General features: G+C 38.0%; 1 protein-coding gene across 4 annotated transcripts; it reads right to left on the bottom strand.

Annotated features, from left to right (window-relative positions):
• Window positions 1-1,929: 1,929 nt before the first annotated feature.
• aldh18a1 (aldehyde dehydrogenase 18 family, member A1) lies at window positions 1,930-13,118 on the bottom strand. Of its 4 annotated transcripts, none has more exons than XM_081393075.1 (18): window positions 12,928-13,118; window positions 12,212-12,321; window positions 9,463-9,614; window positions 9,204-9,353; window positions 8,792-8,896; window positions 8,544-8,702; window positions 7,942-8,032; window positions 7,459-7,583; window positions 7,216-7,360; window positions 7,053-7,126; window positions 6,788-6,887; window positions 6,471-6,691; window positions 6,097-6,234; window positions 4,848-5,043; window positions 4,622-4,743; window positions 3,750-3,936; window positions 3,407-3,502; window positions 1,930-3,326 (listed from the first exon to the last, which is right to left on the bottom strand). In XM_081393075.1, exons 2-18 carry the CDS (start codon window positions 12,300-12,302, stop codon window positions 3,130-3,132), a joined length of 2,349 nt encoding a protein of 782 aa, XP_081249201.1. In that variant the 5' UTR covers window positions 12,303-12,321; window positions 12,928-13,118; the 3' UTR covers window positions 1,930-3,129. The 4 variants fall into 4 exon arrangements, with proteins under 4 accessions (XP_081249201.1, XP_081249200.1, XP_081249199.1 ...); XM_081393074.1 differs by having other exon boundaries at window positions 2,041-3,326; window positions 8,550-8,702; window positions 9,463-9,683; window positions 12,928-13,074; XM_081393073.1 differs by having other exon boundaries at window positions 2,041-3,326; window positions 9,463-9,683; window positions 12,928-13,071.
• Window positions 13,119-13,425: the final 307 nt, after the last annotated feature.

Raw genomic sequence — 13,425 nt, forward strand, 5'->3', positions numbered from 1 at the left:
TGAGCCAAATCATGTGAAACCAACATATTACACGCAATAATGTATTAACGCATAGACAGGGTTTCAAATTAACTTTTTCACTCGCCGACCAATTTGGCTACTAAATTTTTAAGTTACCGGCCATTCAGAACTTCTACTAGGCAAAAGAAAAAAGAAACCAAATTAACGTCACAGCTTAGCCTATATATACACATATAATTTGGATTTCATACATTCATTTCTTATTCAAACAAAATCTTGTCATCCAGCCGTCTCCTCCTTCCTCTTTCATCCACATCCTTTTCACCCCAAATCTGTTTTAGGTAGACAGATCAATACAGTACATAGAACATCAAAAAAATTACAATTTTGGAAAATAATGTCTTTTCTAACCAAATGCTTTTTAATCTTCGCTATTGCTTCAATGCAAATGAACAAACATTCCGTTATTTGTTGCATAATGACGTGCACGTTCAAGTAAGCCAGATATGCGCAGATTATGCACAGATTATGCGCAATGAGCAGTTCCCAGCAAAGTGATTTAACATAAGAAACAAGCCAAATTGGCTAGTGATTTGACAGCGTCACCCGCCACAGTTGATTTTTAGTTGGCAGGTGTTCATTTCAAACCCCGTTAACATGTTAGTTTCACACATTTTGACCCTATTGGCCTTCCGTATCCATTGCCTTGATGGTGCATGACTTCATTTTGTGCCCAAGAGACAAAAGAAAATTATTAAGGAAACACAAGCTTGTTCTTTGAACTGAGTTATTAAGGAACAAAAAAAGGGTATCTGAGGATGGGAGAGAAGACTTTTATAAGATCACATGATGTCTAGCAGACGCTTTGGGCCCATGAAAGAGGCCCCATATTAGCAGCACATCATAGGGCAACGCAGACTCAAAAAGGAAAAGTCAAAGTGGCCTGGTCCTAGCCCCAAGCATGCAGCTCTCTCAGAACACAAAACAAAACCAAGTCCATATCTCAGCTCATGCATTTTTCATAAGGTATGGATACCGAGCCCTTTCAGAGATAAATATCAATTATTGAAATTTTTAATTAGAAGCCCATAATTGGCAAAGATACAAATGAATAAATAACTTTGACGATTAATTATACATTTGAAAAAATTAGGCTCTGCAGGGAGCACGTTTGAGTCTCTAAAGATCAAGGAAACACAAGAAATATGCGTTTTCGCCTCAAGTAATGTTCAATTAAAGCTGTACTGACTGTGAAGGTCCGATGGCTTGTTTCATTTCCATACACCCTAAACTCTCAACTTAGACCTTGACATGTGTCATTTTGAGGGCAGGTTGACGTAACACCAAATCAAGAATTATTTAGCAGTCATAATTTCAACATAATAAAACTGCACTGACAAAATTAATCTGAAATACAATTTTAAGGGTCAACGCTCATGTTACTTTACAAAAAGTGATCTTATCATTTAAAATTCAGCATAACAACCTTTGTTTCGCATGTTAGTTATAATTATGCTTTCTTACGGCTGCACCTGTATTTTCGTCTCCTGTTTTGGCAGTAACACTCTCCTCATTTGAGCATTTTTTTAACCTCTTTCATCCAAAACAGTCATTGATCATAGATCTTACACAGTAAAGTTGGAACACAATAACACATGAATTAGACTCTGTTTCTCTTCATCTCTGGATCTTTCTAGTTCCTGATGAAGGCTTATTGAGCGTAAACCGCATATTTTGGAGAATAAAAAGAATTCGTAAGTCAAAAGGCACTGGCACTTTCATGGCAAGCCTCAGTCTTCTCGCAGTCTCTTCTTTCCTAATAGCAACATAATTAATCCTCTGTAGTATTGTTTTCACTCTTCCATGTCCCACTTAGTGCTTGGCAAGTCTCTCTCTCCCTACAGAACAGCCTCTTGATGTTTCCCACACTGAACTGCACTTAAGAAAGATTATTAATCAAGTTCAAAATGGCCCCGATACTTGTCGGCTTCCTCCCTAAATCTTTTTCCAAACATCTTTCAGGTACAAATTAAACTTTCAGGTCTTTATCAGAAGTGGCGAATGTATCCAGAAGCACTTGGAAAGTACAAAAAAAGAAATTTATTCTACATACAAAAATTGTGAACACTTCAGAACACTCTTCTCACCATAAGCATCACTATTTTGTGGAGCGTAATAGTACTTTTAAGTAAACATGACAAGGCCTTCTGTAGCAGTTCAGGACAAAGTCTGTCTATCCCAGGTGAATTTTACAGTAGTAACAGGGAAATATCTACAGTTCTGCACATTATTTATGATTTAAAGGCAATGAATATTAAAAAAAGGAAAAAGAGAGAAGTAAAGAAGAGGAAATTTATGTTTTTCCTTTGTTTTCTTTTCAATAAAAGTAACTGACACGACAAAGCAGCGTGAAAATAGTAGTTTTTTGTTTCATTATTAATACAGTCGTCTTATGTTGTATATGACCAGCACTATGCCACATGAAAATGGTTCTTTTTCAGTAAAAATACAGTTTAATTATGTAATGTTGTATATGACCAGCAGTATTCCACATGATAAAGATTCTTTCCCTATTATGTTCGAAGTTATGTGTACCCAATATGCTGTAATTCAGCACAAAGATTTTTAATGCTCTCATTTGTACCAGGAAATGTCATTTTGAAATTGCTACTGGATATCAAATATTAAATATTACATAAATATAACATTGGCAGTTCGGGAAGTTAGTTCGAACTCAGTACTGGGGTGGAATTGGCATTATATTTGCCATGAAACTTTTCGCTACTCAAAGAAACATAATACAACGCACAAATCATAACAAAAATTACAACATAAACAAGAAGATGGATCGAGGTTTTAAGCAAAATCCCTTATCCGTCTGTGTGGCATGACCTTTCATGTGTTTTTCATAGCTTTAAGTTCAACTGGTGTGTACTGAAAACAGGATACACTTGACTAAAAGTTGAAGTGAAGTCTCTTTGCCCCTTGAGATAGTCCAAATTATGGGAAAAACAAAGGAATATTAGCTATAAAGGGTCTTAAATTGATGGGTTTACAGAACAGCTCTCTATGCATGTATGGTTTTCCATGTATTCGCACTTAATCGAAATACACTGCCTGATGGAGTCTTTAATTGGGTTTTAAGTGGGTGAGTTTTACTTAAAGACTCTAGCTGGTGGTTCTGCGTCCAGGAAGAATCTGCGCCACTGGAAGATTCTCGTGCAGATACGTCATGGTGCCCTGCTCAGAGAAGTCTGCAGCTGTGTGGCCTTCACCCCGTAAGACCCATTTGGTAGTGAGAAGCCCTTCCAACCCCACAGGCCCACGGGCATGAATACGGGCCGTGCTGATGCCAACCTCCGCACCTACAAAGCACCACAGGGTCATTATTAGGCAATTAAAAGGGAAATATTTAAATTAAGTGTTTGGGGGGGAGGAGACCTACCAAGACCAAAACGATATCCATCAGCAAACCTTGAGCTGGCATTCCAGAAGACACAGGCACTATCCAATTGCTGAAGGAACTGCTCTGCTGTTTCCTCTACACAGAGCATATGAAATATAAAGATAAATAACTGATTAATATATTTTTTTTTAATTAGATGTCAATGCATGTATGGAAGCAGCAACAATCTTTCCACTAGATGGCACTACAGCACTGCTTTTTTGTTCACAACTTAACTTTAACATTAGCACAGCGTGTAACTTTAATATTAACTCACTAAAGTGTCTAGATTTATGATACATGATTATCCACCACTAAAGGACAGGTATATGTTCAGCCTTACCATTTTCCGTGACAATAACATCAGTGTGGGAACTGCCGTATTTATGAATGTGATCAACAGCCTCCTGCATACTGTCCACCACCTCGATACAGCACTCCAGATCCCCGTATTCGGTACGCAGAGATTTCACCTCTGATGGACTGAAGGTCAGGTAGGATGCAAACTTGGGGCCAGCGTGGATCTTCACCTTCAGGGGTCAAATCATCAATCATTTTAAGAAAATGTAGTAATAAACGTAGACTCACATTTTGTAATATGCAGAAAAATAAAAAAAGCCTGTTTCCACACACACACACACACACAAAAAAAAACAGTAATAGTGAGATGTACACTACCATGTAAAAAAAAAATAAAAAATTATACTTATAGTCAGCAAGGACATTAAATTGATGTGACTAAACATTTATAATGTTATAAAATAATATTTCAAATAAAAGCTGTTGGAACTTTCTATCAAAAAAATTATTTACAGAATAAATCCATCGATGAGCAACAACAACAAAACAACTCATGTGACTTTGCCTCAACAGAGAATGTGATTGGATAACTGGACTAACCAGTGGATCGGTTTCATTGCACGGCATCTCAAATGTTGTTTTAGTTATTCTGAAATGCCCGAGCCAAAGTCTGTCATTAATATAATGACCTCCCTGAACTGTTTCACGATTGCATTCACAAACATCAGGCATCTGAACGCAAGATAGCATGACGGTGTTTACTGCATTTCGCCTGCAACCTTTTTTATTAAAGATATTTTGTGGCAATTTCCCAGGAAGTGATGATTTTGTTCTCTTGAACACATGGAATGGTAACAGTGCTTCGCAAGTTAAATGAGCAACTTTGAATGGAAACATAGCCATTGACAGTCTTACATGTTCTGTTCTCAGCATGTCGATGATCTGGTCAAACACTGGTGTTCTGAGAAGATCTCGATGCACCAACAGGGTTTCCATGGCGTTACAGGCTGCAGGGTAGTCACATTTGGAGTCTCGGACTAGAAAGATGAAACATAACATAACATAACCAATAAAAGAAATCCCACATAGTTGTACTTTATAAACATAATCCACACTAGTAAATCCTCATTGGCAGTCTTACTGATCTTGATGGCTTTGTCAATACTGGCCTCATGGTCCACATAAACATGGCAGATCCCCTCACTGTGACCAAGAACAGGGATGCCCTTCGCTGAACGCTGAATATCTCTGACTAGCTGAGAGGAGCCACGGGGAATGATCAGATCAATCATCTTTTCCAGACGGCACAGATCCTCCACCTCTTCACGCGTGCTCACCTGCCACACAATATATCATTCTTGAATGATTAATATACATACACAGATGTAATTAAGATTATTCAACGCCCATTGCATTTTCAGTTGAATTTGGGGAAACCACTTGAAACATTTGTTGTGTTCTATTTCAATTACTTTTGCTTGATTTGTTAATTGCAAACAGCTGAAATTCCGTACATTTTGCCAATAAACCTGATTTGCAATGGGAGTTCAATAGTTTTGATTACAACTGTATACATATACATGCATACACATTACCAATCAGAAGGTCAATATATTTTTTAAGTAATACTAATGTGCAGCAAGTATGCATTAAATTGTTCAAAAGTTACAGTAAAAACATTTATATTGTTACATACGATATCGATTTCAAATAAAGCAGTTCTTTTGAAACCTTTATTCATCAAAGAATCCTGAAAACAATGCGTCACTGTTTCCTCAAAAAATTTGAAAAGCAGCAAAACAGTTTTCAACATTATTAATAATAAAATAAAGCTAAAGCCTGAAATAATACTGCTGGAAATTCAGCTTTGCCATCACAGGAATTAATTACATTTTATGATATATATTACAATAGAAAACAGTATTTTTAAATTGTAATACTATTTCAGAATATTTTTATTTTATAGTGAATAAATGCAGCCTTGGTGAGCGACTTCTGTCAAAAAAATAATAAACAAAATCGTACTACTTGTACAACTATCTTTGTGAGGACCAGTTTGAGTTTTAGACCATTGGAGTGAGGACAAAGAGAGTAAAGTGAGGACATTTTGTCCGGTCCTCACTTTCTGAGACCCCTTTAAAGGCCTGTTTGAGGGTCAAGACTTGGTTTTAGGTATAAGGTTATAATTAGGTTAAGGGTAGGTTTAGGGTAAGGGTTCAGGTTAGGCACTTAGTTGTGATGGGTAAGGTTAGGGTAAGCGGCTAGAGATTGCATTGTGTCAATGAATGTCCTCATAAAGACAGATGTACAAGAATGTGTGTGTGTCTGTCTGTGTGTGTGTGTGTGTTTGTGTAAGGTAAAAATCTACTGTGCAAAAGAGTTTCATTTACCAGCTGGATGGCGTCTTTCACTCCATGTAAGGACAGGGCCTCCTGGGCGAGCTCATGCAGGATGCGATTTGTGTTGGCTGCCTCTTTGCCACCTTTCAGCAAAAGAGCATTTCCACTTGCAATGGCTAAAGCAGAAACCTGTTGAGATAAACAAAATTTAGTAATTTAGCGGGTTTATAAAAGGTGACTTACAGTACACATACTGGTTTCTCAATCTCAATGAAGCAACCTGGAACCTTGGCTACTGTCGGGTTTGAACCAACAACTTTTCAGTTTACAGCCCAGATTTTTAAGCACCACCCAAACATAAACATGCTCAGGAAAACCAAAACATAACATTAATTATGTATAGGCATGCATTTTGTGCACCTGACCTGAGGGAGGCAGTCTGGCCGCGACTCAAAGATGACCAGCAGTACTCCTATGGGGACTGTGATCTGCTCCAGCTCCAGGTTGTTTGCCACACGGGTCCGTCGCAGAACCCTGCCAACGCTGTCCTGAGAGGACACTGCGATCTGGCGCAGACCGATGGACAGACTGTTCAGCTTTGATGATGACAAACTGAGTCGCTTCAGCAAGGCTGGAGACAGACGACCTGTAACATCACGGATAAAAACTGACTGATATGCAACTCCGATTGTGGGAAATTACATTGCACGTGGTCTAGAGAGAAGCAATCACTTCCTTTTACCTGTGCTGGCAGCATGCTCCATGTCCTTTTTGTTGGCAGATAAGATCTCGTCTTTCCTCTCGGTGAGGAGATCAGCAAATGCACAGATGATGTCACTTCTCTGTGGACAAACAGAATGATTTGACGCAGGTGCTGTCTATAGATGTTAAGATGAAAATAACCCAGAATATTTCATTTTAATGCAATGATTCAATGGTTTCTGGGAAAATGGGCACACTTGATTCCAGACAGTCATTTAAAATAGTGGTTTAAATTTTTAGCTAACCTGTTCTGGTTCAAGGGAAGCAAGTGTCCTGCCAGCAGAGCGAGCCATTTCTGTTTGCTGCTCAACTGTAGGGCCTGTGGATGAAGAAAAGTGGCATCTGAGGACTTTTAACAGATCAGGATAAACATATCATGTCAGATATGTAGAACCTAAGATGACTTACCAGCTGGCTTGACCTCTGAGAAGAATGTTCCCACTTTTTTGCCCTCAACAATGTCAGTGATCACATGACCTGTGACTTTGGGGTGTGTACCATTAGCAATGACAACAGAAGTCCCACCTTGGAGGGCCCAGAGGGCAGCTTTCACCTAAAGTTTAGAGAACGCACAGACTGTCATTTTTAGGCATTCATACTATCAAAAGCTACATTGTGTTTCTATATCAGATTCCCTTTCTGTAATAATACCTTAGCTTCCATTCCTCCAATGCCGACCCTGGACTTTGTGCCATAGGTTATGGAATGCTGGTCCCCAGGGTAAAATGTGTCCAGGAGCTTGGCATCATCTGACCCCGGTGGGCTGTCGTAAAGGCCTAAATAAGTGGCAAAAGAGGACAGGGAGTAAATAGTTGAGTTTAAGAAAGATTTCAACCAAAAATGTATAGCCTGCCATTGTTTACTCAGTCTGGAAAGTTTCAGAAGATTTTTAATGTTTTTAAAATAAGTCTCTTCTACTCGCCAAGGCTGCATTTATTTAATTAAAAATACCAAAAAAAGTAATATTGTGAAATATTATGACAATTTAAAATAACTGTTTTCTGTTTGAATATATTTAAAATGTAATTTATTCCTGCGGTGACAAAGCTGAAATTTTGTTCGAAATTACCATTGAAGTATATCAGGACCTTAACAAGTATGGTACTGATCTAAACATTCAATCTGAAATCTCACCCTCTACATCAGAGAGAGCGATGAGGAGGTCTGCCCTCATCTCCACGGCAAGCCGCGCTGCAAGACTATCGTTATCCTTGATGCTGATAACCTGCAGAATGAAAAAGAGAAATACAGAGTGTGAAAAAATGAGTCTCAAAAGAGCAAATTAGAGAAAACAGCCCTTGTTTTTTAAAACCCACAAAGCAAGACATCATCTCTATATTTCAAGCTCTGTTGAGCATTTATCACTAAACTATGACAATAAAATGGGTGTGATGAACAATGACTCTGTCTAGTCTATGAAAAGGCAGAATTCCACATGAAACCACAATAGAAGCCGCAGCCAGTGCATGATAGAGCAAGTGTAGATGAGCTCAGAGAGTAAGCGACAGTAGTGTGAATGAAATAATGTTAGTTTCTTTCCAGTTTCTACAGGAATGGAAAAACCCTCAGGCTACAACAGTGAAGAAGACAAAGATCAAGCCTCTGTATTGCTCTGCTCTGACTCCCAGCATGCATCTGTAAAGCCCCTTCCCAGCATGCAGTTCCAAAAGGAAGAGGATGGGTGGCAAGGCTGCTGGGAAGACTCTATCTCCCTATTCATTTTGCTCTGTACCCACATTTACCCCCTGTAGGTCGCTGTTGGGTTCTGGGGGAGGCACCACAGCATCGTTGGTATTGATAATGGGAACGATGTTCATACGCAGCAGCTCGTGAAGGGTGCTGTTTAAGTTTCGTCTTTTCTGGTCGTCGTGAAAGTCCAGATTTGTTACCAGGATCTAAAGCAACAACAACAAAAAATCCATTAAAATATGAATAAGAGTGTATTTTGAAGTGGCATCATGCATATGTGAGTGTGTGTATGTACCTGGGCTGTACAGGTGCTGTACTGAGTGAACATTGCTTCATACAGAGCCATAAGCCCACTTTGTCCCGCAGCGGCACACGCTCTCGCCTCTAGAACCGGCAGTGCCTGACAGAGGAAACACATTCAACTTTAGCTTCTTAACTTCTTAAAGTTAAGAGGACAGTTCGCTCAGATAAAACATGCTCGCTTGACGTACAAGAGAACCAGTGAGGTTTGTTCATTTGTTCTCACACGTCAGGCAAGTATGGTTATTTACAAACCATATTTGATGTGATCTATTTGTGTGCTATGATCAATGTTTATATGTGAATAAAAGCCAAAATTAAATCTGTTCATCATATGAATTGACTGTCTCTTCAAGAGCCTTGCATTAAACCACTCGATTCATATGCATTCATTTGTATGTCCTCACCATATCTTTGAGCTGATTCTGGCCTGAATGCAGGGCTTGTCTGACGCTCTGTGAGAGAAGAATTTCGTGCCTCAGCCTTTGTTTTCCAAATGCTACAGCGCCACTGGTCACGATCATCATCTCTCGACCCTGATTCTGAAGCACGGCCACCTTAAACAATAAAAATTCAGAGTCATATTGTGTCAGCAATAAAATACTGCATAACGCCTTCTTGTTAGTAAAATGTGTTACATCACAGACTTATTTGCAAATCCTTTACCTGTTCTACTATTGAAGCAAGTCGGCCCAAAGCGAGGCCGCACTCGTCGCCGCGGGTTACGACGGCACTCCCCAACTTGACAACGATTCTTTTGGCCTGGCGCAGCTCACTGCGGTGGGCAAAGGACTTACCGTGCGCCCGTGCCAGTGGCACTGTAAAAAAAGGCACATTACTCCACTGACGCACAGCATGGAGTGTGAGAAATGGGAAGGAAGAGGGATCTGCATGGGAGAGAGAGCCGGGAAAGAACCCAATGAGGAGCCATGCCATGCAGGAAAGCCGTGAGTGCATAGATGGATTGTGTTAGTGTGCACTGATAGTATCACCGATGAATACCAGAATAATGGGGAAATGGTGAGAGACAAGCAGAGAAAACAGGAAGTATGAAGTGCATGTCCATAATGTAACAAATGGCATTGTATAGAGCTGGTAAGTCCCGCCCATCCGTAAAACCCCAAGTGGACCTCTAGGTTGAAAAATCGTCAATGCAAGTGAATGGGAGAAAATAATTATTTTCTGGTCCCGTTTGAATTGTGCCATGAATTGAACATATGTTGTCTGTGAATTTTTTATATAACTTTTCATGTTACGAGTTATGAGACAGTATATGATTCTTCGGCTAGCAGTTGTGGAAAAGACATAACGAGAAAGACTACATGTCGCCTATGTGACGTCACCCCATAAAGTTGACTTACCCGTGGTCTTTGCCAACCTCAACGATTTTGTCCTCTCCCTGAAAGAAGGAGGTGAAGTGCACCAAAGACACAGCCATGTTTAGCGGGATCCGTGAGCTAGTGTCCGTGTGCGAGTGTGTTGACGTTTCAAACGCGTCGAAAGTAGCGAAGAGTTGTAGTCCACAAAGTGCTCTCACACAAAGTCTAACCGAATCAAACTTCTACCCGCTAAATTGTAGCATTCTTTACACTAAAAGTTCTATAAAAAATTCACAGACAACATATGTTCACATTCATGGCAAAATTCAAACGGGACCAAAAAAGAATTATTTTCTCCCATTCACTTGCATTGACGATTTTTCAACCTAGAGGTCCAGTGGGGTTAGCGGAAGGGGCGGGACTTACCAGTTCTATACTATGAATACCGTTAACAAATTGCTTATGTTCCTCTATTCCTTCTAAATGCATAAATGTAAACAAATGAACACTATGCTGGTCCCCCTGGTATTCCAGAAAAAAATAACAAAAAAATCCCCAATGATTTAAAGACCGTAAAAGTCATTACTGACTAGATTTACTTATCAAATCATTTGAGAAGTAAATATTTAATGTCCCTTGTCTTGTAATTCAAAATGTATCAATGCATGTTTTCATAATCTATAATCTAAAATGTAATAACTTTCTCTGTTTCTCTTTAGCTGGATGGAGTAACCATAGCCACATGAGCAAGGAAGAAAAAATGTTCATGATCCAATCAACTTCCATTGAAGTCTAATCTAATTATAGGCTACATATATTTCTAATTATATAGAAATATTTCATAGTTAAAAAACATTTAATTGGTTTTAATAATGTTTATAAAAATATTAATATAAATATATTACTTTAGTAAAACATACATATAAAAGTTCTGGCCAAATAGCAATAAGCTGATCATTATTATTCATGTTATGGCCGATAATAAAATGTGGATTCTGTGAATAAATTAACAATAAAATCTCTAAAAACTAAATTCAACTGTTTTAAATGCTACAAGTGTAGAGTAATGTACAGTATGAAAGTGGATTTTTTTAATTATGAGATTAAAAAGGTTCAATTTAAGAGTTATTAAATACTTTAAATGAGTTTTACATGGCGGCAAAAGGCGATCTAAATGTAAAAAATAATAATGTTTTGAGTAAAAACAGTGAATCTGAAATCACACCCTTTACATCAAAGAGAGCAAAGCATAAAAAATGTACTTGAAAACAAATGTAGGTCTCTATGGGATTCCAGAAAATTAAACAAAGCATGAAATCAATGTTGACTATATTTTACTTATTAAATATCCCTGGACTTATTATACAAAATTCATCATTGCTCTCATTATGTTCTCATAATCTATAATAATCATAATCAACTTTCTCTGCTTCTCTTATGCTGATTTAAACAAGTTCATTAGCAGGGAAAAATAACAATAACCATTAACATTACAGTCTAACTTTCATGACCCAAACAATTTTAAATGAATAAATGTAAGTCTCGCCCTACATTAAATTCCAGCTAAATATAATTTTGAACTCTTAAATTTCACATTACAGAGAATAAAAAAAAAAGTGCTACATTATGTCAGTGCAGTCACAAACGTTATCTGGAATCAAAGTCAAAGCAATCAAATGAAGAGAACAGAAATCTGGGACAAGCCATTCACAAAGCTGTGAGCTTGTAAAGTACAGCGCCCACCAAAGCCCCACCGCATTCTTTATGAAAGAAAATAACATACTAAAAGGGGCCACATCAGCAAAGCCAGACAGCACAACCAAACGCTGACAGGACAGAACTCAAAGAAGAGCACCGACCCAGTGAATGAGACCGACAGACGTGCTGTAAATTAGGAGCAAGGGTCATGAAACTACTTGCATCTCCATATTTTAATTACTGACTGATTTTAATAAATAAGAAAGAAGGAAGTATATACTGGATGGTACAGTCAGTCAGTGTTGCAAACTTTTCTTTATATTACCCTACATATTTGTCTTCCTTTAAAGAGGTAGGCTATGGGATACAAGGCACATAAATAATACACAAGTACTTACTTTTGCCTTGTGAAGCCGCTCTTCTGAAGGTTTGCAGAGCATTTGGTCTCGCTAAAAGCCGAGAACATGAGAACATCTTCTGGAGATACATGGTGACCAGATCTGTACAACTAAAACATAGCCCAGATATTTATATTTCAGATATCAAAAAACAAAACAAAAAAACAATTAATCTGATCAGTTCACTTAGGCTAGATCCTAGGCAAGTCCCCCCACATAAATGAATTATGTGAGATATTATGTGATCTAAATTTCTTAAACTGAATTTAAATGTAAACAAAAGCTTGATCTAAAACATGAACTCAACACCCAATTGACCTAATAACGTTACATTCAATTCAAATTTAAAGACAAGTGCATCATCGTGCTGAAGGAAAGTTGTCACCAGGGTTTGATGTTTTTTTATTATTATATTAATACGATATTTAATACGTTTTGTGCATATTATACTGTATAAGATCTAAGTGCATGGTATCTACAATAATATTTAACAATATTAAAAAACAACGAGGTTCAGGAAACCGTTACAGTAATCAATACAATTAATAAACACAATCAATACAGACATTAAAGAACAACACGTCTGATTTCTTCAGTAAACTTTCTTAAGAGACACGCTGGCTGATGCAAGAAGGAAGAATAAAAGGCCCAGCATGACATTTCTAATGCAAAAGCGATCGTGCAATATCTTAATGTGTAAATATCATCTTACATACCTTAATCTGCTAAATAAATATTACTTATTCAATTCAAGTTCACTGCCACTGCTGCTCTTCAGTGCCACATCAACTCTCAGCAGCTGCTCTCATGGATTCGGCCATGTTGACGTTCATCCACGTTGATACGCAACGAGCGTACGCACTAAGCTTTACGCCGAGAACGTTACGATTCACAAATTTTTTTTACGGTCGCTTGGATACGCCGCTTACCTAACATACACAATCTTCGCAAAAAAATACTGTTTAAATGTAATAATAATAATAATAATAATAATAATAATAATAATAATAATAATAATAATAATAAACTTCTAAAATATCAATAAAGGTCAGAATGCAGTATTTTTGTTTGTCGGTATCGCAACCACAATGTCAAAAGTTGTTATACAGGGCATGGGTTTGAATCATAATCTCCAGCACTAGAGGGCGGCGTGTAAACATCAGGATACACTTGTATCAGACGGGTCGTCTGCATTCCACATGGACAATGGACCA

The sequence above is a fragment of the Scardinius erythrophthalmus genome (assembly GCF_964197995.2).
Source record: "Scardinius erythrophthalmus genome assembly, chromosome: 18".
Taxonomy (NCBI): Eukaryota; Metazoa; Chordata; class Actinopteri; order Cypriniformes; family Leuciscidae; genus Scardinius; species Scardinius erythrophthalmus.